This window comes from Meles meles, chromosome 2, assembly GCF_922984935.1.
Source record: "Meles meles chromosome 2, mMelMel3.1 paternal haplotype, whole genome shotgun sequence".
NCBI classification, from domain to species: domain Eukaryota; kingdom Metazoa; phylum Chordata; class Mammalia; order Carnivora; family Mustelidae; genus Meles; species Meles meles.
This window is the reverse complement of record NC_060067.1, coordinates 73,712,922-73,739,588: the sequence shown is the minus strand read 5'-3', so window position 1 is coordinate 73,739,588 and position 26,667 is coordinate 73,712,922. Positions and strand designations below refer to the sequence as shown.

The 26,667-nt window shown below is 37.4% G+C and overlaps 1 protein-coding gene across 2 annotated transcripts in view; it reads left to right on the top strand.

The window, feature by feature from the left end:
- The window catches only part of NAA15 (N-alpha-acetyltransferase 15, NatA auxiliary subunit), an 85,745-nt gene that overhangs the window by 10,396 nt on the left and 48,682 nt on the right, over positions 1-26,667 (top strand). For both annotated transcript variants that reach the window (XM_045986747.1, XM_045986743.1), the window contains exons 2-3: positions 23,362-23,446; positions 25,538-25,642. In XM_045986747.1, the coding sequence (XP_045842703.1) occupies positions 23,362-23,446; positions 25,538-25,642 (190 nt within the window). The remainder of the gene's footprint in view (positions 1-23,361; positions 23,447-25,537; positions 25,643-26,667) is intronic.

Sequence of the window (26,667 nt, the reverse complement as noted above, 5' to 3'; positions counted from 1 at the left end):
CATAGAATAAATGCTGCATTTTACCATGGAAAGACCAGAAGTTTGTGGGAGTGTCAGAAGGACTGCAGCTTATGGATTGTTTTGAAGTAATGGAAGGAAAGTTATCTAAAATCTGAGGAAAAGTCATAACACTAGATAGGGATGGGTGTGGCTCATAACACAGCCAGAACTGATGTAGCTAGTAGATGTTTGAGCTATATGTCTGTCCTGTACATGCCTGTGTGGTTTGTCTCAGCTGAGTGCAGTTTTCTTTGTTCACCTAGTACTTCTGATGGACAAAATCTCACAGAAACAATCACGAAATTTGAAATTTAGTGTGTTCAAAATACTCCTTACTGTGTCAGTGATGTTGGAACAAACATGTGTTTTCCAAACAAGCATTATAGCAGAACGGACTATACATTATCTAACTTTGTGTTGTAGTGATCCCACAGCCTAGGTTTGGGTAACTCTTCACTCTGGCATGTGAGTATTTGGATTACTAAGTTAGAACTTCTTGCATTTAAGACCTGAGATAGTGTCACATTCTTTGCCATCTTAGTTGCCACTGCCACCGTGAAGACTTAAACTTATTTCAGTGTTTTTCTTGTTAAAGAGAAGCTTTGTCCTAGACTATCAAAAGTTTCAGGCTAATTCATCCTAAAGATTTTTTGTAGGAATATAGTATTTTTTTTTTTTAAAGATTTTATTTATTTGACAGAGAGAGAGAGATCACAAGTAGGCAGAGAGGCAGGCAGAGAGAGAGGAGGAAGCAGGCTCCCCACGGAGCAGAGAGCCCGATGTGGGGCTCTATCCCAGGACCCTGAGATCATGACCTGAGCCGAAGGCAGAGGCTTAATCCACTGAGCCACCCAGGCGCCCCGGGAATACAGTATTTTAAAAACAGGAAACAAAATAGTACACATTTCTTAAATTTGTGTTTTGAAACAATTTCAGTGTTGAGTAGAGGGATCCTGGTGTGGAAAGAAAAACATTCTGGAATTGAATCCTAGCTCAGCTTTGTTTTATTCCTTACTCTTTTTAAGACTCAGTTTGCATTATGAGTAAAAACAGATAAAAGAGTGCTTTTCTGACACACCTCACAGGTCGTGTAGTGAGATACATATGAAAGTGCCTGGCAAATGGTAAAGCATGTGAATTAGTACTTGTTTTGTTGTAATTGTAGTGTATTAAGAACTTTAGTTTTTTCATTGATTTCATTTTTGTTTTATTTTATCCTTATGTGTCTTATATTGTGTTTGATATTTTTATTTTGTTTTGTATATTTTTTGGTATTTAGGAAGGTTTATATCTAGTTAGTTACCTTTATATTTTTACCTTTGAAAAGTTCTCTTAATCCTCTTTTTTTTTGATTTAGGCTTTTGCTGTTTGATTTGTTAGCTGTAAATTAAATCCACTGATTCTCATTTTCTTACGTATGAGGCAATGAATGAGCTTATTCTGCTTACATTTTTTCCCATGTCTCTTTTCCTTTGACATTTTAAAATGATTTTTACTTGGTTGAGAGGTTGTAATTTTATGTACTGTTCTTTCACTCTCATCAATACCTTTGTTTTAGATTTAGTTCTATAAGTAAATATAGTTTATATTCATAAGCAGACCGTTAGCTGAAGTTTTCCCAATCATCCCTTGGTTGGATAAAGCTCATTGTATACTAGAGGTTCCTCAGCAGTGCTTATGGAAATCTTTTAAGTTCATACATAGTTAAACTGTTTTTCTATAGCCTTGATATTTGAAAGACAGTTTGGCTGAATGTAAAACATTTGATGTATGTCTTAAGTTTTTTTGAAAATATTGCCCTCCTGTTCTCTAGCTTATATATTGCTGATGCCAGTGTGATTTTCTTTGTGGGTGATTTGGTCTTTTTGGAGATCTGAGGAGTTTTCCTTATATCATTTTACTAGGATTATGTCTCTTTGTTAACTGTTCTGGATAAATTTTCCCTGGTATGTGGTTTCGTACAATTACAGTTTGTTAGTTCTCTTCTATTTTATTCTCTGATGATCTTTGCCTGTTGGGTCTCCTTTGCCTCTCTATTTATTTTTTATTTTTCCTTGGATTCTTTTCACATTTGTTTGTTTTTCACTTACTTGAGAAGCATTCCTATTTTCTATCACTTTAGATCATATATCTTGAAGTTTAGTCTTCATTTCTGAGATGCTGTTATGTTTCTCTTGTTTCTTTACTTCAGTCTGTAGTCTGTACCTGTACCTGTTTTATATTTTCCCATTACTATTAAGAAATAACTGACATAGGGGCATCTAGATGGCTCAGTCTGTTAACGGTCTGCCTTCAGCTCAGGTCATGATGCAGGGGTCCTGGATCGAGCCTCGCATCGCATTGGGCTGCCTGCTCAGTGGGAAGCCTGCTTCTCCCTCTCTCACTTCCTCTGCTTGTGTTCCCTGTCTTGTGTTTCTCTCTGTCAAATAAATAAATAATCTTAAAAACAACAACAAAAAAAGGAAATAATTGACATACCTCGCTGTAAGTCATACAGCATTATTTAATTATTTTAAATTTGTGATGGGGTTGTATTAATGCTTCTTTTTTATTGTTAGGCTTTTTGGGTGTGTTTCCATCTGCCACAAGGTTTTTTACTTTTTTTTATTCCATATAAATAGCTTGGTATAGATGATGGTTTGTTTTTTGTTTCTTGTTTTTTGTTCAGGTTGTGATGAATTTTACTAGACTAATGCTTGGATAGTTTTATTTTTTATTTATTTCTAATTTTTTAAAAAAGATTTTATTTATTTGAGAGAGAGAGAGAGAGAAGGGTCAGGGGGAGAAGGAGAAGAGACTCCCCGCTGAGCAGGGAACCCAACGTGGGGCTTGATTCCAGATTCTAAGACCATGACTGAAGGCAGATGCTTAACCAGCTGAAGCGACTCAGGCGCCCTTGGACAGTTTTATTTTTGGATTGAGGTTTGTGTGGCTTCCTCAGTCTCTTAGTTCAAGAGAGCACCCTCTTTTGTTGCTACAGTGAATCTTTTTTTAAATAATTATATATCTCCCAATTGTTCTATCATTATTTTAGTATAGTCTTCATCTTCAGTGGTTTCTCTCTCTCTTACGCTTTCAGGAGTCAATTCCTTCTTCTAAGGTGCCTCCTTCTCCCCGAATGCTATACCTTGCTAAAACTGTTGTCTTTGATCTTTTTTGTTTTTTAAGTTTTTATTTAAATTCCAGCTAACATATGGTGTAACATTAGTTTCAGGTGTGCAGTATAGCGATTCAACACTTCCATACATCACCCTGCACTCATCACAAGTATACTCCTTAATCTCCGTCACCTGTTTCACCCATCTTCCACCTACCTCCCTTCTGGTAACTATCAGTTTTCTATAGTTAAGAGTCTATTTCTTGGTTTGCCTGTGTTTTTCCCCTTTGCTTATTTGTTTTATTTCTTAAATTCCATATGTGAGTAAAATCATATGGTATTTGTCTTTCTCTGACTTACTTTACTTAACCTAACATGCTCTACCTCCACTCATGTCATTGCAGGTGGCAAGATTTCATTCTTTTTTATGGCTGAGTAAGATCCCATTGTTCCCATCATCTTGTTTATCCATTCATCATTCAGTGGACCTTTGGTCTCTTTCCATAATTTAGCTATTGTTGATAATGCTGCTATAAACATTGGGGTGCATATATCCCTTTGAATTAGTATTTTTGTATTCTTTGGGTGAATGTCTAGTGTGTAACTGCTGGATAACTTTTTTTTTTAAGATTTTTTATTTATTTATTTATTTATTTGACACAGAGAGAGAGAGATCACAAGTAGACAGAGAGGCAGGCAGAGAGAGAGAGAGAGGGAAGCAGGCTCCCTGCTGAGCAGAGAGCCCGATGCGGGACTCGATCCCAGGACCCTGAGATCATGACCTGAGCTGAAGGCAGCGGCTTAACCCACTGAGCCACCCAGGCGCCCATGGATAACTTTTTAAGATTTTATTTTTAAGGGGCACCTGGGTGGCTCAGTTGGTTAAGCGTGTGCCTTTGGCTCAGGTCATGATGCAGGGGTCTTGGAATTGAGCCCTGACATTGGGCTCCCTGCTCAGCAGGGTGTCTGCTTCTCTCTCTCCCTCTTTCCTGTCCCCCACCAGGCTCTCTCTCACTTGCTCTCTTTCTCAAGTAAATATATAAAATCTTAAAAAAAGAAAAAAAAAAAGATTTTATTTTTAAGTGATCTTTTTTTAAGTAATCTCTCTTTTTAAAGTAATTCCAACACTGGGCATGAACCCACAACCCTGAGATCAAGAGTTGCATGCTCTACAACTGAGCCAGCTAGGTGCCCCTATTTTTAATTTTTTTTTTTTAATGGGCTCCCCATGGAGCCAGCATGGGGCTTGAACTCACAACACTGAGATCAAGAGTCAGATGCTTAACCAGTTGAGCCACCCAGGCACCCCTATTTTAAACTTTTTTTTTTTAAGATTTTATTTATTTGAGAGAAAGAGCGCACATGAGAGAGCACAAGTTGGGTGGGAGCACATGCAGAGGGAGAAGCAGATGCCCCACTGAGCAGGGAGCCTGATGTGCTCTTTGCCAGGACCGTGGCATCATGACCTGAGCTGAAGCAGATGCTCAACCAACCGACTGAGCCACTCAGGTGCTCCTGTTTTTAACTTTTGGTGGAGTCTCCATATTGTTTTCTACAGTGGCTATCAGTTTGCATCCCCACTGTTAAGTGCAAAAGGGTTCCCCTTTCTCCACATCTTCGCCAACACCTGTTGTTTCTTGTGTTGTTGATTTTAGCCATTTGGACAGGTGTGAGGTGGTGATACCTCCTTGTAGTTTTAATTTGCTCTTCCCTGTAAGTGATATTGAGCATCTTTTCATGTGTCTGATGGCCATCTGTATGCCTTTGGAGAAGTATCTTTTTGTGTCTTCTGCCCATTTTTAAATTGGATTATTTGTGTTTTGGGTGTTGAATTTTGCAAATTAATTATATATTTTGGATAGTAACCTTTTATTCATATGTCATTTGCAAATATCTTTTTCCATTCACTAGGTTGCCTTTTTGTTTTGTTGATTGTTTCCATCACTCTGCAGAAGCTTTTTATTTTGATGCAGTCTCAATAGTTTATTTTTGCTTTTGTTTCCCCTTTCTCTGGAGACATATCTAGAAGTTGTTAATGCTAGTGTCAAAGAAACTACAGCCTGTGTTCTCTTCTAGTATTTTTATGGTTTCATGTCTCACATTTAGGTCTTTCATCCATTTTGAATTTTATGTGTATGGTATAAGAAGTGGTCCAGTTTCATTCCTGTGTATGTTGCTGTCCAGTTTTCCCAACACCATTTGTTGAAGAGATGGTCTTCACAGACTTTATAAGCCTTTCTTCTTGATGTCCAGTAGCCATTATTCTCATCCATCGTGTCTCTAAGTACTTTCTTTCAAGATGGGGCCTTCTTCTGTGTGAATCCTAGGTAATATTACAAATATTAAGTCACCACTTTGGCTCTGTTTTATTGCTCAGTTCCTATGGGCTTCTGATCTTGGGTGGTTATGCGCGTATATGCAAGCTGGAATATTTTACTTATCTCATCTTATAAAGCTGGCTTTGGGTGATTTTGTTTGCTCTCTTTCTTGGCCTGTGGTTTTTGTGAGGATTTGTGGAGTGTTTAGAAATTAGTGGGCAGCCTTTATGCTATAAAGAGTTTAGTTTTGGTTTTATGTGCAATGCTTGTCAATAATGGTGTCTTTTTTTTTTTTTAATTGCAGTTCAGGTTTTATACATATAAACTGAGTAATTGATTATACTTCTGTTTCTGTGTCTTCATGGCCACTCCATTGTTTCTCTTCAGACTCTCTTGGAAGTATTTATTATTGAAATAATTACAAGGTTCTGTTATATAGTTGACTATCAAATGTGTATGTACCTATGAGTTTTACTGAATTTTGTCCTATCTCTAGCATTAGAGCTCATAGCTAACAGCATTTCTTTAGCAGAGTTCTGTTCGTATTAAGCAGAATCCGAAATCTACTTTTTTTCTCAGGTGATGTAGTTGAATACTGAGAAAAAAAAAGTAAGATAAAACACATTTTACAATGCATTAGCAGTGGTGTAGTATCCAGAAAGCAGATGGTGATTGTCACATTGAATTCTGCTGCTGGTAAGATCATATCAGATTTTAACTTCTGTGTCCAAAATTTAAGAAAGATGTAGACCAGTGACTCCCTTAAGCTGATATGCCACAAGAATATTTGTGTAAATTTCCTACAGAACTTTCTTTGTTTTATTCTGAGACTGTATTTGTTACTTTTAAAATATTGAAATGCCTTTTGTTTTGTGAAATAGTAAATAGTTTTTTTAAAAAATGGTTTATTTAGAAAAAATAAAATTTAGAAACCTCATTTAAATGCTCCTCATTCTTTTTTTAGAAATTTTACTAGTTTTGAAAAATTATACAAGTATGGAAACAATACTGTATTAACCTCAGAGAATGGCCCAGGTTGTTAAAGGACTTAAAACTTTCTTAAAAGGAGCAGTTAAAGAACAAGGATGGTTAGCCTGAAAGAGAAAACTGAACTCTTTTTTTTTTTTAAGATTTTATTTATTTATTTGATGAGAGAGAGACAGCGAGAGAGGAAATACAAGCAAGAGGGAGCAGAAGAGGGAGAGGGAGAAGCAGAAGCAGGCTTCCCGCTGAGCAGGGAGCCCATGTGGGGCTTGATCCCAGGACCTTGGGATCATGACCTGAGCTGAAGGCAGATGCTTAACGACTACACCACCCAGGCATCCCAGAAAACTGAACTCTTACAGAGCTAAAATCAGTAAACAGAAGGTAGAGTGAGAGTTTGGCTCAGTATATCTGAAAACATTTTAATAGAGTTAGCTGGCAGCACATAGGAACTATGTGGCCACTTGCACCAGATGATGTTTAAGGTTTCTTTTGACTAGAGACTGTAAAATAGCCTTGACTTGTTAAGTCTTCTCTCAGTGGATCTTGGTTTTGTTTTTTTTTTAATTGTAGAAATAAGAGAAACATTAAAAAAATAGTATAAAACTAGGAGGAGAGAAGTCATCCTTAGGATTTCTTTTCATGGTGCTTGTAGTTTGCCAGAAATTGTATATGAGAAGGACAATATATTGTCTGCAAATGGAAGTTGCAACTAAAATAATTTAGGGAAAGAAGACAGAGGTAGAGATCCTATGTTGTTTTTTGTTTTTTAAAGATTTATTTATTTTAGAGAGAGTGCAGCAGGGAGGGTCAGAAGGGGAAGGAAGGCGGCGAGTCTGAAGCAGACTCTGTGCGGAGCACAGAGCCCAATTTGGAACTTGATCTCATGACCCCAAGAACACAACCTGAGCCAAAACCAAGAGTTGGATGCTTAACTGACTGTACCATACGGGTATCCACGTTTTCTTTTTCTTTCTTTTTTTTTTTTTTTAAACAAAAATACTTAATTTATATCCCTCAGGGTGCAAATTGTATAGGAGGGTGAATTGATTTTTGACCTGATAAGTTCAGTCTAATTACTAGACTTTTAGTGTTGTAAATGGAGATTCTTTTTAGATTTTAGTTATTTATCAGAGAGAGAGAGAGATGCGCGCACAAGCCGGGGGAGCAGCAGGTAGAGGGAGAAGCAGGCTCCATGCTCAGCCACCCAAGGGTCCCTCTGTTTGTTTGTTTGTTTGTTTGTTTTTTTAATTTCAAAAGTCAAAGTATAATTTACAGTAACATGCACGGGTTTTGAATGTACTATTTTATTAGTTGTCTTGAGGGTACTGTTCTATTCATTTTGACAATTACATATGCCTATGAAACCTATATGCCCTTTTCAAGATGTAGAACATTCCATCATCTCAGACCCTTCGTTCCCCTTGATTGTATAATTTAATTTAGTTTCTGCTCTCATATTCCTCTGCACTCAGTCAGTCTGGGTTAGGTATAAATATTACAAGCTGTAACTGATACCATAGTGCTTTATTTAAACTTAAATTTTTTTGTTTGTTTTTTTAAGTAAACTCTACCCCGGACGTGGGGCTGGAACTCAGAGCTCAAGAGTCACATGCTCCACTGACTGAGCCAGCCACGTGCCCCTATTTAAACACTTTGATTGAGTGCTTATTCAGGTTCTTTATAACGTTTGTATTCAGTTCTTACCTAAACCCTGCATGGTGGTTTATGATATAGTTGAGGCTATAGTTAGGCCAGTGATACAAGCTGTATATTCAGTGGCTGCTAGGTTTTGAACTCTAGACCATTGTTGTCCAATAGAATTTTTCATGGTGATGGAAGCATTCTGCATCTGAATTTCCAGGACATTAGCCACTGTTCACATGTGGTTGTTGAACACCTGAGATATGGGTAGTGTGAGAGCTTTACTGAAGAATTTAAATTTTTTTTTAAAAGGGAGAAGGGGGGAGGGGTTAGAGGGAGAGAGAAAGAATCTTAAGCAGGCTCCACACCCAACATGAGCTCCATGTGGGCTTGATCTCACAACGCTGAAATCATGGATCAGATGCTTAAGTGACTGAACCATCCAGGTGCCCCTTAAGAATCTTAATTTTTGTTTAATTATTGATGAACTGAAATGTTAAATGGCTACAGCTCTAATCTCTGACTCCTAAGGCTTTATGTGGTCTTTCACCATACCATTCTGCTCTGCGGAAGTAGAATCACTAAACTAGCTCCAGTACACTGGCACTAAGTGCTAGTCAGGCTTCTGCTAAGTGAATAAATGCTGCTTCTTTTTTTTTTTAATTAAATTTATTTATTTGACAGAGATCACAAGTAGGCAGAGAGGCAGGCAGAGAGAGAGGAAGAGAAGCAGGCTCCCTGCTGAGCAGAGAGCTGGATGCCATGCAGGGCTTTATCCCAATGACCTGAGCCGAAAGCAGAGGCTTTAACTCACTGAGCCACCCAGGCACCCCTGAATAAATGCTGCTTGATTTGATTTTGGCATACCTAAGACTCGTTTTCTTTTTAACATAATTGTGAAAATTTTCAAATGTGAAAATAATATAATGAGCCTATCTCCTAATTTTGACAGTTACCAACTCTCTCGTTCATTCTTTTTCATCTGTGACCTCTACCCCCTAGACTATTTTGAAGAAATCCCAGGCATCATTTCAACATGGTTGACTTTTAAAGCCAAGTTTGGCTTTTATCATTTAGCTTGATTTGAAGCTACATTCTTTTCAGTTTCAAAGAATGAAATGTTTCTTGGCATTAGCTAAAGGAAAGCAATGGAAGGATATATATAATACTAAGGAAAATCATGTAATCTTAATGCCAAATCTAAATTGTATGTACAGTTTTTGCCTAGTTTCTTTATTTGCCCTGTCACAGTTCCCACTTCTAGGGAACTCTTTTTTCTGTAACAAGGATTCAGAAAAGGTTGATGAACTTTATTTCTGCAATAGATAACCTTATATAGTTTCTCTGGGCTTTTCACAACTTGTCTAGTTATTCTGTTTTTGTTGTTGTTGTTGTTTTTTTAATTTTTCCCCCAAATCTTATTTATTTATTGAGGCAGAGAGAGAGAGAGAGAGAGAGAGAGCGAGAGTTCACACAAAGGGAGACGGAGAGGGACAAGGAGACTCCCTGCCAAGCAGAGAGCCCTACATGGGGCTCAATCCCAGGACCCTGAGATCATGACCTGAGCAGAAGGCAGATGCTGAACTGACTGAGCCACCCAGGCACTCCTTGTCCAACTATTGTATTCTTTTTTATTTATTTACTTCTTAAAGATTTATTTTGGAGAGTACTCGTGCAAGTGAGGGAGGGGCAGAGGGAGAGCATCTTCAAGCCGACTCCCCGTGGAGCACCATGCCCCATGTGGAGGCTCATTCCCACAACCCATGAGACCACGATCTGATCCAAAACCAAGCACCAGTCACCCAACTGCCTGAGATACCCAGGCACGGCCAGCTATTCTATTTATATAAACCACCTGTTCGGAGATTTCTTAACAGCCTTGAGATTCATTTCATTTTATTATATATATATTTGAGAGAGAGCATGCAAGTGGGGGAGTGTGCGGAGGAAGGGAGAGAAAACCCCTGGCAGGCTCCACACCCAGCATGGAGCCCGATGCAGGGCTTGATCCCACGACCCTGAGATCACGACCTGAGCTTAAACAGTCAGACACTTGCCTAAATAGAGAGTCAGACACTTATCCAGCTGAGCCACCCATGTGCTCCAACCTCCTTCATGTTAGTCAAATTAGAGATCATTTTCCTAGGGAAGAACAGTGGAATAATTTTCAGTATTACAACAAAAGTTCTGTTACTTAACATCATGAGTTTGATTTGCTATGACTTCATGGTACCATAGTGCCTCACCTCAGGCATTGGTGGCTGATGAAATGTGCTGGGCCACCTCTTCCAGGATTCCTCTGGCACAAGTGCCTAAGGCTATGTTCATTTTTTTTTTAAAAAAGTCTTTTCTCTGTTCTTCAGATTGGATAAATTTTACTTAATGATTTACCAGTACACTGATTCTTTCCTGTTATCTCCATTCCAGTATTGAGCCCATATGATGAGTTTTCTTATCTTCCCAAAAAGAGTGTTGGAAAGTGTTCAGTAATTGCTTCCTCTGGTATTTTTATAATAGCTAATTTAAAGTCTTAAATCTCTCTCATCTCCATGCTTGCATCCGTAAGTTGTCTTTTTCCTTGCAAGTTGATATTTTTCCTGTGTCTTCGCATGCCATATAATTTTGAATTTTATCCTGGACATTTTGAATATCAGCTTACCAGAATCTGGGTCTTATTGAGATCCTGTGGAGAATGTTATTTTTGTTTTAGCAAATCTGGTTAGGTTCACGCTGCAAGTTTCAACTTTTTCTTTGGGCTATGGTTGTAATATCAGTTCAGTTTTTAAAATCTTTGTAGTCAGTTTTTAAATCCTGTATACGCCACCATGTAACTAGTTTGAGTCTTGGACAGTGTATCTTTTAGTTCATTTCTCAGTCTTTGGTGTCATGATTAGGATCAGATCCATCCATGTATGTGCAGTTTAGGGTTGAACCATGGAATTCATAAATGACTATAGGGTTGCTTTCTCTAGTTCCTCCTTTTCTGTTATATTCTTGGCACTTTCTGTTTCCCTGAGTCTTCTCTTTTCATCCTCTAGCTAGAAAGCTGGGGTTCTAGTTATTTCGCTGTACTCTGCACTTTTGTGATTATGCCTGTGTCTGGCTAGAGCTTAACAAATTTATTGATTTCAAAGAACTAGCTTTTGGTTTCAGTGGTTTCCTCAGTTTTCCTTCTTTTTATTTCATTGATTTTGCTCTTAATCTTTTTTGTTTCCTTTCTGCTTACTTGAAGTTTAATTTGCTCTTATTTTTCTAATTTCTTAAGGTAGAAGCTGAGATAATTGGAGACCTTCTTTTATAATACAGGCTTTTCTTCTGTTACCTTTCAGCTATTGGATTGTGATGTGCCTCTGTTTTCTTCCCATCTTTTTTCAGTTTATCTTGCTCGGGGTTTGTTGAGATTCTTGGATCTGCCGATTTAGAGTTTTTATCACATTTGCAGGTTTTGTTTTTTTTTTTTTAGTACTTATTTATTTATTTGACACAGAGAGAGAGAGAGGGAGAGTGAGCGTGAACGAGCACACAAGCAGGGAGAGAGGGAGAACCAGGCTCCCCACTGATCAGGAAGCCTGCTGAGGGGCTCAATCCCCAGACCCTGGATCATGACCTGAGCTGAAGGCGGACGCTTAACTGACTCAGTGACCCAGGTGCCCCAAATTTGCAGTTTTTTATATTTATCCCACTTGAGTCTTTATTTTCTTTTGGTGTTCCTGTTACATTTATGTGTTATACTTTTAGACTACTCGTTGTAGTCTATGTAGACTGTTATTCCACAGGTCTTTGAGTGTGTCTGTTTTCTTTCCCTGCTACCCCCTTCATTTTCCTCTTTTAGCTTCCATTTTGGATAATTTCTGTTACATGTTTTCACATTTGTTGCAGCCACTTTAAGTTCTCTCAGTGGTTTTATGTTCACTGTACTGGCTTCAAATTCACTGCAGTGTCTAACATTTTAAGCCTGTATGATTAACTTTTCACTTTTTGGTATTTTCTAGTCTACATTGTCCTTTTTTTTTTTTTTTTTAAGCTTCAATTTTTCTTGTTTTTTAAAAATAAATTTTTAAAAACTTTATTTTTAAGTAATCTCTATACCCAACATGGGGCTTGAACCCACAACCCCAAGATCAAGAGTCACATGTTCCACAGACTGAGCCAGCCAGGAGCCCATCTTTTTTTTCTTTTTCTTCTTCTTCCCTTTTTTTTTTTTTAAAGTTAACTATCCCCAATGTTGGGCTTGAACTCCTGACCCTAAGACTGAGTCACATGTTCCATTGACTGAGGCCAGCCAGGTGCTTCCCCCCACCACAAAGTTTGCATTTTTCTATTGAGTTTTTCTGTTTTCTGATTGGGTTCATGTTTTCCTTTCAGTCCTTTATTATTACCTAATAGTTAACTGGTTTAAAGTCTTTGCTACTTCCATCATCATTATTTTTAAATTTCTGTTGATTTTTTTTCCCCCTATAGGTTGTGGGTCACAATTTTTGCCTTTTCACCTTTCTAATAATTTTTTTTTCATAATATTAGGTATTAATAGACACTAGAACATTGAACGTCTGGCTTCTGTTGTCTGTCTTAGTAGAATTTTGTTTTGACAGACTGTTAATTTGCTTGTGTGTCAGCTTCTCTCCAGGGCTTGTTTTAAGGCTTTAATAAAAGTAGATCTAGATTAGCCTTATTCCTAAAGTGTTGGCTTTCTAGGTCTCTACTGAATTTTGGAGCATTTAATGAAGTCTCTAACTGGTTGTTAGGAACTCATATGTCTCCTCCCATCCATGTATGAATGAGCACCAGTAGTTACTCTGTTCATGCTAATTCATAGCTGTTTTTACCTAGCTTCTGTAGAATCTTTCAGTCAACCCACTTAGCTTAATATTTGACAAAAGATTCAGGGGTGCCTCGGTGGCTCAGTCAGTTAGGCATCCAGCTCTTGATTTTGTCTTGGGTCGTGATCTCAGGGTTGTAAGATTGAGTCCTATGTAGACTCTGCACTCAGTGCAGAGTCACTTGAGAGCCTCTACCTCTGCCCCTTTGTTTGCTGGCTCTCAAATAAATAAAATCTTAAAAAAATATATTTGACTGAAGTTTCCTGCACAGATTTCCAAAGCTTCATCTTTGTATAGTTCTCTCCGGTACCCTGCCCCATAAATTCTAACTATTGGAGCACTTTCTAACTCAGATTATCTGCTTAGATCAGTGAGATTGCCATGTTGTTTGCTCCCCACCCCAACCAGATCCCCCCATCCCCATTCTACAGTCTGGAAAATGCTTCTAGGCAGAGAAAAGGATTTTCTTGGGGTTTACCTTGATTCCCTTCTGAGATGACAACCTTGTGTTGGCTCTCATCCAACATCTGAAAACAGTTATTTCATATTTACTTGTTTTATGCTTAGCAGAAGTTTCCTCTTTTTTCTTTTTCTTTTTTTTTTCCAGAAGTAGTATTTGTGCCAGTTTTTCCTATACATTTGGAAGCAGGAGTCTCAGAGTATATGGTATCATCATTTAGCATTTTTTTTTCTTTTATTTTAATCTATTAGGGCCATTTATTCTATTTTTTAAAAGATTTTATTTATTTATTTGACAGAGAGAGACAGTGAGAGAAGGAACCACAAGCAAGGGGAGTGGGAGAGGCAGAAGCAGACGTCCCACCAAGGAGGGAGCCTGATGTGGGGCTCAGTCCCAGGACGCTGGGATCATGACCTGAGCTAAAGGCAAACACTTAACAACTGAGCCACCCAGGCACTCTGACAGTTTACTCTATTTTAATTATATCCTATTTTGCTTTACCTTTTTTTTTTTTTTTAAAGATCTATTTACTTATTTTTAGAGAGCGAGCGAGCATGAGTTGGAGGGGCAGAAGGAGGAGGGATAATATCAAGCAGACTCCACACTCAGCGTGGAGCCCAACATGGGGCTCTGTCCCACGACTGTAGGACCACCATCTGTGTCAAAACCAAGAGTCAGAGGCTTAATCAACTGTGCCACCCCGTTGCCTCGTGGTTTACCCTTTCTAGAGCATAGTGTTAGTATTAAAATTTAATTCCTAATGGAAGGTTAACAGTCTACAATGTTCTACTGTTTTTGAAACTGTTATGTCTAATTTTGAATTAACATATACCTGTGTTGTAGGTAAGAGAACAAATAGAGCATTGTGGTGTTCATTCCATACCAAGGGAAACCCTTATAGTTCTGGAATTTCAAGAATTCCCAAATACAAGAGTTTTAGAGATAGGGTTGTAGACTACTTCTGTTTTTTTTTTTTTTTTTTAAAGCAGTCTTCACACTGGGCTTGAACTCACAACACTTGAGATCAAGACCTGAGCTGAGATCAGGAGTTAGATGCTCAAGTGACTGAGCCACCCAGGCACCCCTGTAGACTTCTACTTTTATTTAATTGGATAATTCCACTGTGGAGAACTTAATATGTCTGTCTGCCATGTTGCTTTTTTAAATCTATTTTAAATGAATTGAATATGAAACTTTTCTTCAGAGTATATTGTATGTGGTATTTGCATTTCTTTTCCTAAGTAAAAGTTCCTTAGAAACTTACTTTCAGCTTATGGGATTGGTTAAGGCCTTAAGAATCTTGTCATGTGGAGCGCCTGGGTGGCTCAGTTGGTTAAGTGGCTGCCTTCGGCTCAGGTCATGATCCCAGCGTCCTGGGATCGAGTCCCACATTGGGCTTGCTCTGCAGAGAGCCTGCTTCTCCCTCTGCCTCTGCCTGCCTCTCTGCATGCCTGTACTCTCTCTATCTCTCTGACAAATAAATAAAATCATTAAAAAACCAAAAAAAAGGAATCTTGTCATGATGCCTGCCTTTTATATAGTTCTGTAGAATTAATTTAGTGTTAGTGTTACATAGGATTTTGAAAAATAAGCAGATTTTTTTCATTTTGTACATCTCTTTTTGAATGGTTCAAAAAAGGACTTTTTATATATTTTATATTTGCTGTTGCTTTTTCTATTAAACTAGGAATACTGCTTTCATTTGTAAAGAGTGACCTGTTGTAGAAGTAGTGCTTTTAGGAGAAAAAGAGATGGGACCCATATCTCTTAAATACACACTGATTCTTAAGTATATAGAGATGAATTCTTAGCAGTTTTTTGGAGGAGTATGCCATTTTGAATTACTTTTACAGGTCACATTGACAGCAATCATTGGTTTAATAGCATTGAGTATAATTTTAAAATGGAAGACTGCGGATTTCATTAATTGAGAACATAATGATTAGAAATTGAAACTTAATTATTGGTTTGAAATGTGATAAAATAAAAAGCTAGGTAGTATAGTATTACCACATTTAAAGAAAGTGGAGTTTGTTTTTTAATTTTCATTTGGTAAACTGAATTATTCGGAGGAATTATCCAGTTAATTACTCTCTGTGTGTTCATTTTTCTCACCTTACTTTGGCATTTCTGTTGCCCTTTTATTTGACTATAAAAAGAAGAAGAGAAAAGAAACAAGGTGAGGGGCACTTGGGTGGCTTAGTCAGTTAAACCTCTGACTGTTGTTTCAGCTAAGATCTCAGGGTCCTGAGATCGAGTCCCAAGTTGGGCTCTGCACTCAAAGGGGATTCTGCTTGAGATTATCTCGCTTCTTCCATGTGCCTCTCTGTCTAAAATAAATCTTAAAAAAAAAAAAAAAAGAGGTAATGTTTGGATTTGATTAAGGTCTATTAAAAGATTATAGGCTTTTAAAAATTTTTTTAAGATTTTATTTATTTGACAGAGAGAGAGCATAAGCAGGGGGAGCAGGAGAGGCAGAGGGAGAAGCAGACTCCTCTGCTGAGCCGGGAGCCTGACTTGGGGTTCTGTCCTAGGACCCTGGGATCATGACCTGAGCCGAAGGCAGACACTTAATGATTAAGCCATCCAGGCACCCCAGCTTTTTTTTTTTTTTTTTTTTTTTTAAAGATTTTATTTATTTATTTGACAGATAGAGATCATAAGTAGACAGAGATGCCAGGAGAGAGAGAGAGAGGAGGAAGCAGACTCCCTGCTGAGCAGAGAGCCTGACACGGGGCTCGATCCCAGAACCCTGGGATCATGACCCAAGCCGAAGGCAGAGGCCTTAACCACTGAGCCACCCAGGCGCCCCCAGGCACCCCAGCTTTTAAAATTTTATTTATTTTTTAAGTAGGCTCCATTCCCAACGTGGCACTTGAACTCATGACTCTGAGATTGAGTGAGTCACATGCTCTACTGATAGAGCCAGCAGGCACCTCAAAACTATAGGCTTTTTTTTTTTCTTTTTTCCTTTTTTTATTTTTTTATTTTTTTATTTTTTTTTTAAAGATTTTATTTATTTATTTGACACAGAGAGATCACAAGTAGGCAGAGAGGCAGACAGAGAGAGTGAGAGGGAAGCAGGCTCCCTGCTGAGCAGAGAGCCCGATGTGGGACTCGATCCCAGGACTCTGAGATCATGACCTGAGCTGAAGGCAGCAGCTTAAACCACTGAGCCACCCAGGCGCCCCATCTTTTTTCCTTTTTTTAAAAGAGAGGTAATGCAAGTAGGGGTCGGGGAGAGGGGGAGAGAGGGAATCTTAAGCAGACTCCACACCCAGTGTAGAGCCCAATGTGGGGCTCGATCTCAGGACCTTGAGATCATGACGTGAGCCAAAATCAAGAGTCAGACGTTAAGCCATTTGAAGTACCCAAGTGTTCCCCCCCCAAAAGAACTATAGCCTTTAATAACATTTATGTTAATAAAATCTAATAATATTTCTACATATGATGGAAAGTGCTCTCATCTGGGACTCAGAGGGCCTAGGATGTAGTCTAAATTTTGCCACTATCTAGGTAAATTGCTTGTTTTCTAAATCTTACTTTTACAATAAGGATTAACCCTTTTATTCCTAGTTTACAGGAGTATCATGAAGAGTATATGAGAAGTTAGTGTGCAATCCCTTTGAAAAATGTGGTCCTGTAAACAATATAAGGTTTTCAGTAAGACCAAGAAAAAAGCAGCTGGAATCCCAAGTATTTTAAGTTCAGCTGTACAAAACAAAGTCACATTGTACATATCAAGTAAGAATATAAATATCTAGGGGTACCTGGGTGGCTCAGTGGTTTAGGCCTCTGCCTTTGGCTCAGGTCATGAACTCAGGGTCCTGGGATTGAGCCCCATATCGGGCTCTCCACTCAGTGGGGAGGGCTCCCCCCCCCCCCCGCCTACTTGTGATCTCTCTGTCAAATAAATAAAAATCTTTAAAAAAAGCGAATATACGGGGCACCTGGGTGGCTCAGTGGGTTAAGCCTCTGCCTTCGGCTCAGGTCATGATCCCAGGGTCCTGGGATCGAGCCCCATATCAGCAGGGAGCCTGCTTACCCCCTTTCTCTCTGCCTGCCTGTCTGCCTGCTTGTCATCTCTGTCTGTCAAATAAATAAATAAAATCTTTAAAAAAAAAAAAAAGGGAATATAAATGTCTATCATTTTTATATGCTTGTTATCAATTATATTTATACAGGTTCACATTTATACTATGGGACAGTGGGCTGTTCTATAGTTTTTGAACTAAAACCTTATTAAAAAATCAGAATGTTAATAGCAATTCTCTCCGTAATGGGATATAGCTAGCTAGCTTGCTTGCTTGCTTTCTTGCCTGTCTGCTTTCTACAGTGGCATTCTATTTCTTGTGTAGAGGTTTTCTTTTTTTAAGAACGTTTTCTCTTTTTTCTTGGGTTTTTTTTTTTATTTGTTTGTTTGTTTTTGTTTTGGTCTGTGCTACACTACTCAACTGTAGTAGAAAGGCAGTTATGATGGCTAAGTGTAATGGCTCTGAATCCAGATTGTCTGATTTAAATCTTTTTTTCAATCATTTTGTAGCTGTGTGACCTTGGCCAAATGATGTAATCTCCCTGAACCTCAGATATCTCATCTAAAATGAGGATTAAAAGAATACTTATTTCATAACATTGTGAGAGTAAATGAGTTTTCCCTGTAAGGCATTTAGCACAGTACATGGCATTCAGTAAATGTGCAGTAAGTATTAGCTGTTAGTACTGTTTTACATGTTTTTTCCTGGCAAGTTTTCTCCAGGATTTAAGGATTCTTTCTGATACTCAGCAAAGTACTCAAGACTACGTAACTAGTTTATTGTCTGAAGTCAGTGTTAAAGCCAGAGCTATTTGATTCCATAGGTAGCTCTTTACTGTTTGACTAATTCCTGAAGTAAATTTTTCTATTCATAATGTTAGTAGTCTGTAAAAATTACCTACAAATTTAATTCTAGGATTATGACATAGTGGCCACACTTTATATGATTTGTTTACTTTACCAGAGAAGACCTTTAGTACCATATTTACTGTATTGGCTTTGGTAAATTTAAGCATAAAGGCAATTTTTTTTAAAAGATTTTATTTATTTATTTGACAGAGATCACAAGTAGGCAGAGAGGCAGGCAGAGGGTGTGGGGAAGCAGGCTCCCCGCCAAGCAGAGAGCCTGATGCAGGACTCCATCCCAGGACCCTGAGATCATGACCTGAACCGAAGGCAGAGGCTCAACCTCTACTGAGCCACCCAGGCACCCCATAAAAGCAATTCTTTTTTTTTTTTTAAATAACAGTGCCCATCACGTTATTATTATTATTATTTTTTAAAGATTTTATTTATTTACTTATTTGACAGAGGTCACAAGTAGGCAGAGAGGTGCGGGGTGGGGGGGGTGGGGTGGGGGAGGCAGGCTCCCTGCTAAGCAGAGAGTCCGATGTGGGGCTCGATCCCAGGACCCTGGGATCATGACCTGAGCCGAAGGCAGAGGCTTTAACCCACTGAACCACCCAGGCGCCCCACATAAAAGCAATTCTTAATCCAAAGTAAATTTAAAAATATAGTAAGTTTTTGCTCAGTTACTACTATTATACAGGTAGGTTATTAATTTAGGTATTTTTTGTTGCTTTCATGTATTTTTTTTTTTTTTAAGATTTAATTTATTTTTTTGACAGAGAGAGACATAGCGAGAGAGGGAACAGAAGCAGGGAGAGTGCAAGGGGGAGAAGCAGGCTTCCCACTGAGCAGGGAGCCTGATGCAGGGCTTGACCTCAGGCCCCTGGGATCATGACCCAAGCCAAAGGCAGACATTTAACCACTGAGCCACCCAGGCTCCCTGCTTTCACGTATTTTTTTGTAAACTCAGCTTTTAATGAATGTTCACATTTTTCCTGTCTTTTGGTGAATGTATGTTTTTGTTCGTTTTGATGTAATTAAGCACCTCTGATGCGCTTATAGGCTGTTAGTATAACCTCTTTTGGGTGCATTTTTTTCAAGACCCTTCCCCAATTTTTTTAATTTTTAAAAAAGATTTTATTTATTTATTTGCAAAAATGAGAGAGAGTGCACAGAAGGAGGGGGAGAAGCAGACTCCTGCTGAGTGGAGAGCCCAGTGCATGGTTGATCCCAGGACGCTGAGATCATGATCTGAGCAGAAGGCAGACACTTAACCGACTGAGCCATGCGGGCCCTCTTCCTTGACCAATTTTTTAATGAGCTGTGTTTTTGATACTAACTTAAAGGAGTTCTTTATATATTCTACATATAGGATCTTTGTTGGGCATTGCTTATGTCTTCTCTGGTTTGCCTTTTTTTTTTTTTTTTTTAAGATTTTATTTATCTATTGTGAGAGAGGGAGAGCTTGAGCAGGTGGAGAGGCAGATGGAGAGGGAGAGGCAAACTTCCTCCACTGAGCAGGGAGCCCAATGTGGGGCATCATGACTCAAGTTGAAGTCAGATGCTTAACTGACTGAGCCACCCAGGTGTCCCCTGGCTTGCATTTTATTAATACTATGTTAAACATTTAAACTTACCTGTTTAAGGGATAAAGGAGCCTGTCAACCCAACCTATAATGAAGATATTTTAAAATGGTTTTGGGGCATCTGGGTGGCTCAGTGTGTTAAGCCTCTGCCTTCAGCTCGGGTTGTGATCTCGGGGTCCTGGGATTGAGCCCCGCATTGGGCTCTCTGCTCGGCAGGGAGCCTGTTTCCCCCTCTTTCTCTGCGTGCTTCTCTGCCTACTTGAGATCTCTGTCAAATAAATAAAATCTTTTAAAAAATGGTTTTTTTAATGGAAGCTTTATTGTTACACCTGTTTCATTTAGATTTGTGGTGCTTTTAGAATTTTTCTTTTGTAAAGAAGGGTTGTTTGGCTTCATGAAGTTTTACCCTACATATTTAAGACTTGGTACTCAACAGTTTTTAGCAACAGCTGCATGGGGACTGTGCTCATATACTTTTTCTGTCTTTTTCCTCTATACTTCATTTTGGGTAGTTTCTGTTGCTGTGTCTTCCTTTTCACTCATTTTTTCTTTTACAATGTCAGTACCTTTAATCTGATGACATTTTCATTGTATAATATTATATTTTGCACCTCTAGAAGCACTGTTTGGTTCTTTTTTATATGTTCTGTTTCCCTTTTCTCATGTTTATATTTTCCTTAAACTCTTGAGCATCTACTTGTCTTGATATTTTGACCTCATTATTCCATCATTTCTCTTATTTCTCCTGGTTATGGATCATGTTTTCTTGCTTCTTAGCTTATCTAATAATATTTCGTTGAATATTGGGTATTTATGAATTCTACATTGTTTTCTATGACTTAACCGTCTTTAAAGAGTGTTGAACTTTGTTAATAGCAGACAGTGAAGGTACTAGTATATCAGCCTAGGACCCTGCTTAGAGTGGGTCTAGAGTACACTTATTCTAGGGTTAGTTTTTTCTTCTGCTGAGTAGACCTTTTTGCAGTGTTTACTGAATTCTGCAGGTGTTCAGTGAAGACTCCATTCTGGCTATTTGGAATTCTCAGTAACATGTGAACCCTGAAAATTCTTGAACTTACTGCTTTCTGGTCCCTCTTTATTTATTTATTTATTTATTTGACAGAGAGAGCACAAGCAGGGGGAGCAGAAGGGGAGTGAGAAGCAGACTCCCTGCTGAGCAGGGAGCCCAACCCGGGACTCGATCCCAGGACCCTGGGATCATGATTGGAGCTTAAGACAGATGCTTAACTATCTGAGCCACCCAGGTGCCCAAGTGTCCCACTCTTGATCAGCTCTTGATCTAAAGTCCCATGTTGGGCTCCACACCGGGCATGAAGCCTACTTAGATAAAATTAAAAATATATATACACACACACATATACATACATGTATATATATAAAGAAATAAATTTTCAGAAAGGTAATTGAAAATTTTAAGAACAATGCCCTTAAACTGGTCTTTGTATGTATATAGTTCCTGGAAAATATTGACATATCAAGAGTGTCCCTTTTAACTGTGTTTACATTATTTATTATTATAATTATAAATTATATATATAAGTTATAGTTGGTTATAAATAATCACTATAAGAAGAAAATACTTATACTATAATTGGGTTTTCTACTTAGTAAATAGGAACATGAAATTTAATTAGTTATGTTTCTTTGACTACATATGGTTGATGATAGCCCTAAGTTATTGCTTTCGCTTTCCCTTCTCTCTTATCCTCAGATAACGCCTGCCAAGTGTATAGTTGATGGTAGGGAGAGGGGGTAGGGAATTAGGAGGCTCTTATAAAGGACTAATGGTACTAGAGGATGAAAGTATGAGTGAAAGAAAGTACCTAAGATAAATAGGGTTTTGGGGTTTTTTTTTTCCCCTTTCATATCTGGTTGGATGAGTTAAGGGCAAAGCATCTACTGAGATGAAGAAGACTTGGTACAGAAGAGATTCTGGGAGGAAAATTCAGTTGTGTTTTGGACATATTAAGTTTGAGGTGAGAAATAGCGAAGTAGGGATGATGAGTACATACTTGGTTATAGAACAGTTCTATAGTTGGCCCTAGCATTGAGCTTAAGCAGTTGATTTCTTTCTACATTTTTTTTTCTTTCTACACATTTTTTCTGCTTTGATTTTTGTCATCATTTGCATTAAGTCTCCCTCCCAGATTTTGAAGATACTGTTTTAAAAGTTGTGAGTAAAATTTGCTTAAATTTATGACAGTGAGTTCTGGTGTAGATTGTTATATCTTTAAGATGTAGGCTTTTCTCTGTAACAAGTAGAATGGTTTATAAAATAATTATTGGGGCACCTGGATGGCTCAGTCTTAAGCATCTGACTCTTCTTTTTGGCTCAGGTCTTGATTTAAGTGCAGTGAGTATAGGTTCTGTGCTGGGGTCCACGTTGGGCATGGAGCCTACTTAAAAAAACCACAAACATTAAAAAATAGTAATTATTAGTGAAACCACACATTGATGCCTGAAAGTCAAATAGCACTAAAACATTTATAATGTAAAAATACGTCTCCCGCTTCCATTTTACACGAAGAACATGTTTTTCTTCCTTATACAAGCCTTTATTTCTCCTAGAGTTAATACTTGTCTCATTTAGTTGCCTGGTTTTCTATAGACCTATTGCTCATTTTCCCCAAATGTGTCTGAATTTCTGTCATTTGCTTATGAATAATGATTTCCATATTATGAAATCTATGAGTTCCATTTTGCCCTTACTGGAAATCTGTGTTAATGGTGGCCTTTGGCTTCCTTTTTTATTTTGGAGTGGTTGTTCTCTATTCTTTTTTCTGCATTAAATTTATTTACCAAGTGCCATGTTGTTTTTTTTGTTTGTTTGTTTTGATTCCTTTTAATAACTTCATAAGAAAGAATGCATAGAGATAAAATTTTAACTTTCTGAGAAGCCTGTGTCATTTTTACATACTTGATAATTTGGCTGGCTTTAGAATTCTAGGTCAAAACTTGATTTCACTCTGAATTTTTAAGGTTTTCTAGTTTTTAGCAGAATTGCATTATGACTTTGGAATAAAAGTTGAGTGACATTCTAATTACAGATCCTTTTTAAGTGCCTTTTTTCCCCTCTCTGGAAGTTTTTAAGGACCTTTTCTTCATTTCCAAGGCTTTGGAATTTCATTATGATCTGCCATGGTATAGATCTTTTTCTTCTTCTGCATTATTTTGCATGTACTTGTTCGTTCCTGTGGCTTGAGAGATTTCTTTCCTTCAGTAAGAAGAAAATAATATCTTATAATACAATTTCCATACGTTTATTTTCTTGCAGATTTCATTTTCTATAACATTTGCTGGACATTTTGGAGTGAGCTAATGATTTCTTATTTTACCTACTCTGTATTCTATCTCTTTGTCTTGCTTTTACTTTCTATATTTGAATCTTCTGTATTTTTTTTTTTCTTACTGGAATTTTAGTGGGATTTAGGAGAATATGGAAATAACATTTGATCATTTTGTTGTATTTAGCAATCAAAATTTTAGGATCGAATTTAAAATTGTTTGCATTTCTTGCTGAACCCAATTTTTTCTTTTTTGTTTTGACAGAGATGTTATGAACATAAACAGTATCGAAATGGGTTGAAATTCTGTAAACAAATCCTTTCTAATCCCAAATTTGCAGAGCATGGAGGTAAGTATAAATACCATATACTAGTAAGTGTAAGTAAATAAAGCTTTGCTAACATGTCTGGCTTCACTTACCTGGGTAAGTGAAGCTTACCCTAACTATCTCAGCTGCCCTAACTATTTTTCAGACAGAATGGACCTTCTCCAACTCTTGTGTGAAGACGTTTTAATACTGTAGTTTGAATTTAATGCCAAGAAAACTGTGACACATTCTACTTGATTTCTGGTTTATTCCCATTTTGAAGATTAGTGCTGTAGGAAAGGCAGAGGAAATTAATTGGGACAGATATGTTTAAATTGAATAAATAAGCTCATTTAAGATATTAGACAGTTTTGGTTTAGAACTTACGTTGAGCTGGGAAAATTTGATGTCTTACATTAAGCTTACTCAGAAAGTGTCCATTTTGTCCTTAGCTTATGAGCTAGCATCTTTTTATTCAGCATTGTATCTTGGGTTTTCAAGACAGTTATGTTTAAGACATATTTGTATATAATAATGTTCTGAAAATTTACATATACTTTTTGCCTAGGTGAAGGTAAGATTGGACAGTGAGATGTTGGTAGGGTAAGAGTGTGTGGCTGAACTTGTGAAGACGCAAAGGAAAGCTAAGCTTTCGCAAGTCTGATTTGTACAGTTAGGAAACATGGCTCTTCAGTAATTAGATAATCTTTTAAGTATTGAAGAAGAGGGCGAGAGCAATAGTTCTTATCGGCTCTGTTTACTCCTGTGTATTTTTACTGTAATAATAAAATTGGAGGTGGAAAGCAGGGGGAATAAAACCATCTAAATTGGGTCACCTGGATGGCTCAGTCAGTTAAGCCTTGACCTTCAGCTCAGGTCATGATCCCAGGGTCTGGGATTGAGCCCCATGTCAGGTTCCCTGCTCCACGGGGAGCCTGCTTCTCCCTCTTCCCTGCTTGCCTCTCCCCCATTCATGTGTTCTCTCTTTTTCTGTCAAATAAATAAATAAAATCTTCAAAAAAATTTTTTTCTGTTAGAGTGATGGTATGTTGTATGAAGTGCCATAATTTAATTGAAAGTATTTTAATAGTATGTAAAATGATGGTTTGTCTTAGACTCACTAGCAGTACAGGGTTTCATTAATTAAGGCACTTTTAAGATGTTTAGTAAAACTTGTATGAATAGATTTTACATATTTGACAACACAGAACTGTTTTATACTGTTCGCTACCTTGCTAGTTTGGCTACTTGCCAAATATATTTTGTTTGCTTCCTTTTCCTTTAAAGTTTTGTATGATTTATAATGATTTGTATTTGATTTTCCCCTCTCTTTTCTATTTCCTTAATTGTTCTAATAAATGTTGATTTTTCCTCAGGGTAATACCTTACTTTTTATTCTTAATTAATTCTTCTATAAATTATAAATTTTAGCCCTAAAATTTAAGTAAATCATAATGAGTATTTTTTATTCCTATATGCTTCATAACATGCATGTTATAAAATTAGGAATCTTTTTTTCTTTTCCTTTTCTAGAACTTAGTATTTCCCTGAACTCTGTTAATCTTTTGATTGTGAATGACAGGTGCCTGACATTTTCTTTGTTGTGTGTTTGATAGTAATCCCAAAGAATCATTAAAAAATACATGAAAGTCAGAACTATTAGATAATTTATGTGAATGGTTTAACCATTGAACAGTGAATTTAATTTTAATGTAACTTAGGTTCACAGAAATAAAGTCTGTTTTAAGGTAAAGTTTTCCATACTTTAAGGTAGTGTTTAATTATGTAAGGTGACCCCATGGAATTCCCTTGAAGAACAATAATAGAGTCATTGTATCTTGTTAGTATAAGAATTACCAGATATCCATGCATTTTTGTATCTTTTTATTTAGAAAAGATTTCTGGGGATGCCTAGACTATAGAAATGTGTTTCTTCTTGGTTTGCCAAATTTTAAAATGTTTTAATTCTGTAGAAGTCTGAAATTTTTCCAAGTAACCCTCTTGAAAGTTTAAATTCTTAGGATACTGTAACATTTGTTTTTCAGATTATGATTACTTTTTTGTTAATTATTTTTAATGTTTAATTACTTTCTTTTTTCTTCGTTTTCTTTCTTTCTCTTTTTTTAAAAATAGAAACCCTGGCTATGAAAGGATTAACATTGAACTGTTTAGGGAAAAAGGAAGAAGCATACGAATTGGTTCGTAGAGGTTTGAGAAATGACTTGAAGAGTCATGTGTGTATCCTTTTTGAGATGTTTAAGGATTGGTTTGGGATGTCTTAAGCTAAAACAGCAATTTGGGAGTCAGAAGTCTTAGATTCCTCTTACTGTGTAATTCCAGAGTTTTAAATTGAGTAACAGTTGTCACTGTGGAACATTTTTGTGTACCTCCCCTATTCTCACATTACTTCTATTCGGATACATTGGACTTACCTTGTAAAATACCCTAGTCCCACCTTATCCGCAGTTTCACTTTCTGCAGTTTCAGTTACCCAAACTCACCTGCCGTTTGGAAGCACATGATCCTTCTGATGCACTGTCAGGTCAGTAGTGGTATTACCCGACATCACAATGCCTGCGTCATTCACTTCACTTCATCCCATCACGTAGGCATTTTATCATCTCATATCACAAGGAAAAGGGTGAGTACAGTACAATAAAATATTTAAAAGAGACACCACATTCACACAACTTTTATTACAGTGTATTGTTACAGTTCTGTTTTGTTATTAGTTATCGTTAATCTCTTACCATGCCTAATTTGTAAATTAAGTTTTATCATAGGTGTGTGTAAAGGAGAAAACATAGCTATATATAGGTTTCAATACTGTTGATTGTTTCAGGCAGTTTTTGAGAGTCTTGAAACCTATCCCTCACAGATGGGGTACCATATTTATGAAAGCTCTTCCCACAATTACAAACAAAGTAACACCCTGGAGATTTCATCATCATTATAAATTTAGAAAAAAATATACAGTAAGAATAATAAAGAGGCAGATAGTATACTGATGAAGAGCACAGGCTTTGGAGTAAGCTTCCCTTAGGTTTGAATTTCACCTCCTCATCTTTTTATGATCTTAAGACTTAGTTTCCTAGTGTATGAAATGAGGATAACCATATTTATCTCATTGTGGTGTTTTGAGGATTTAATGATGAGATAGATGTTTAACATAGTTTCTGATAATCCCAAGGTAGTATACGAGGTAAATGTTAAGAGAAGTGTGAAGTTAGGAGCAAGTACAAATGTCTGAAGGAAGATAGAGA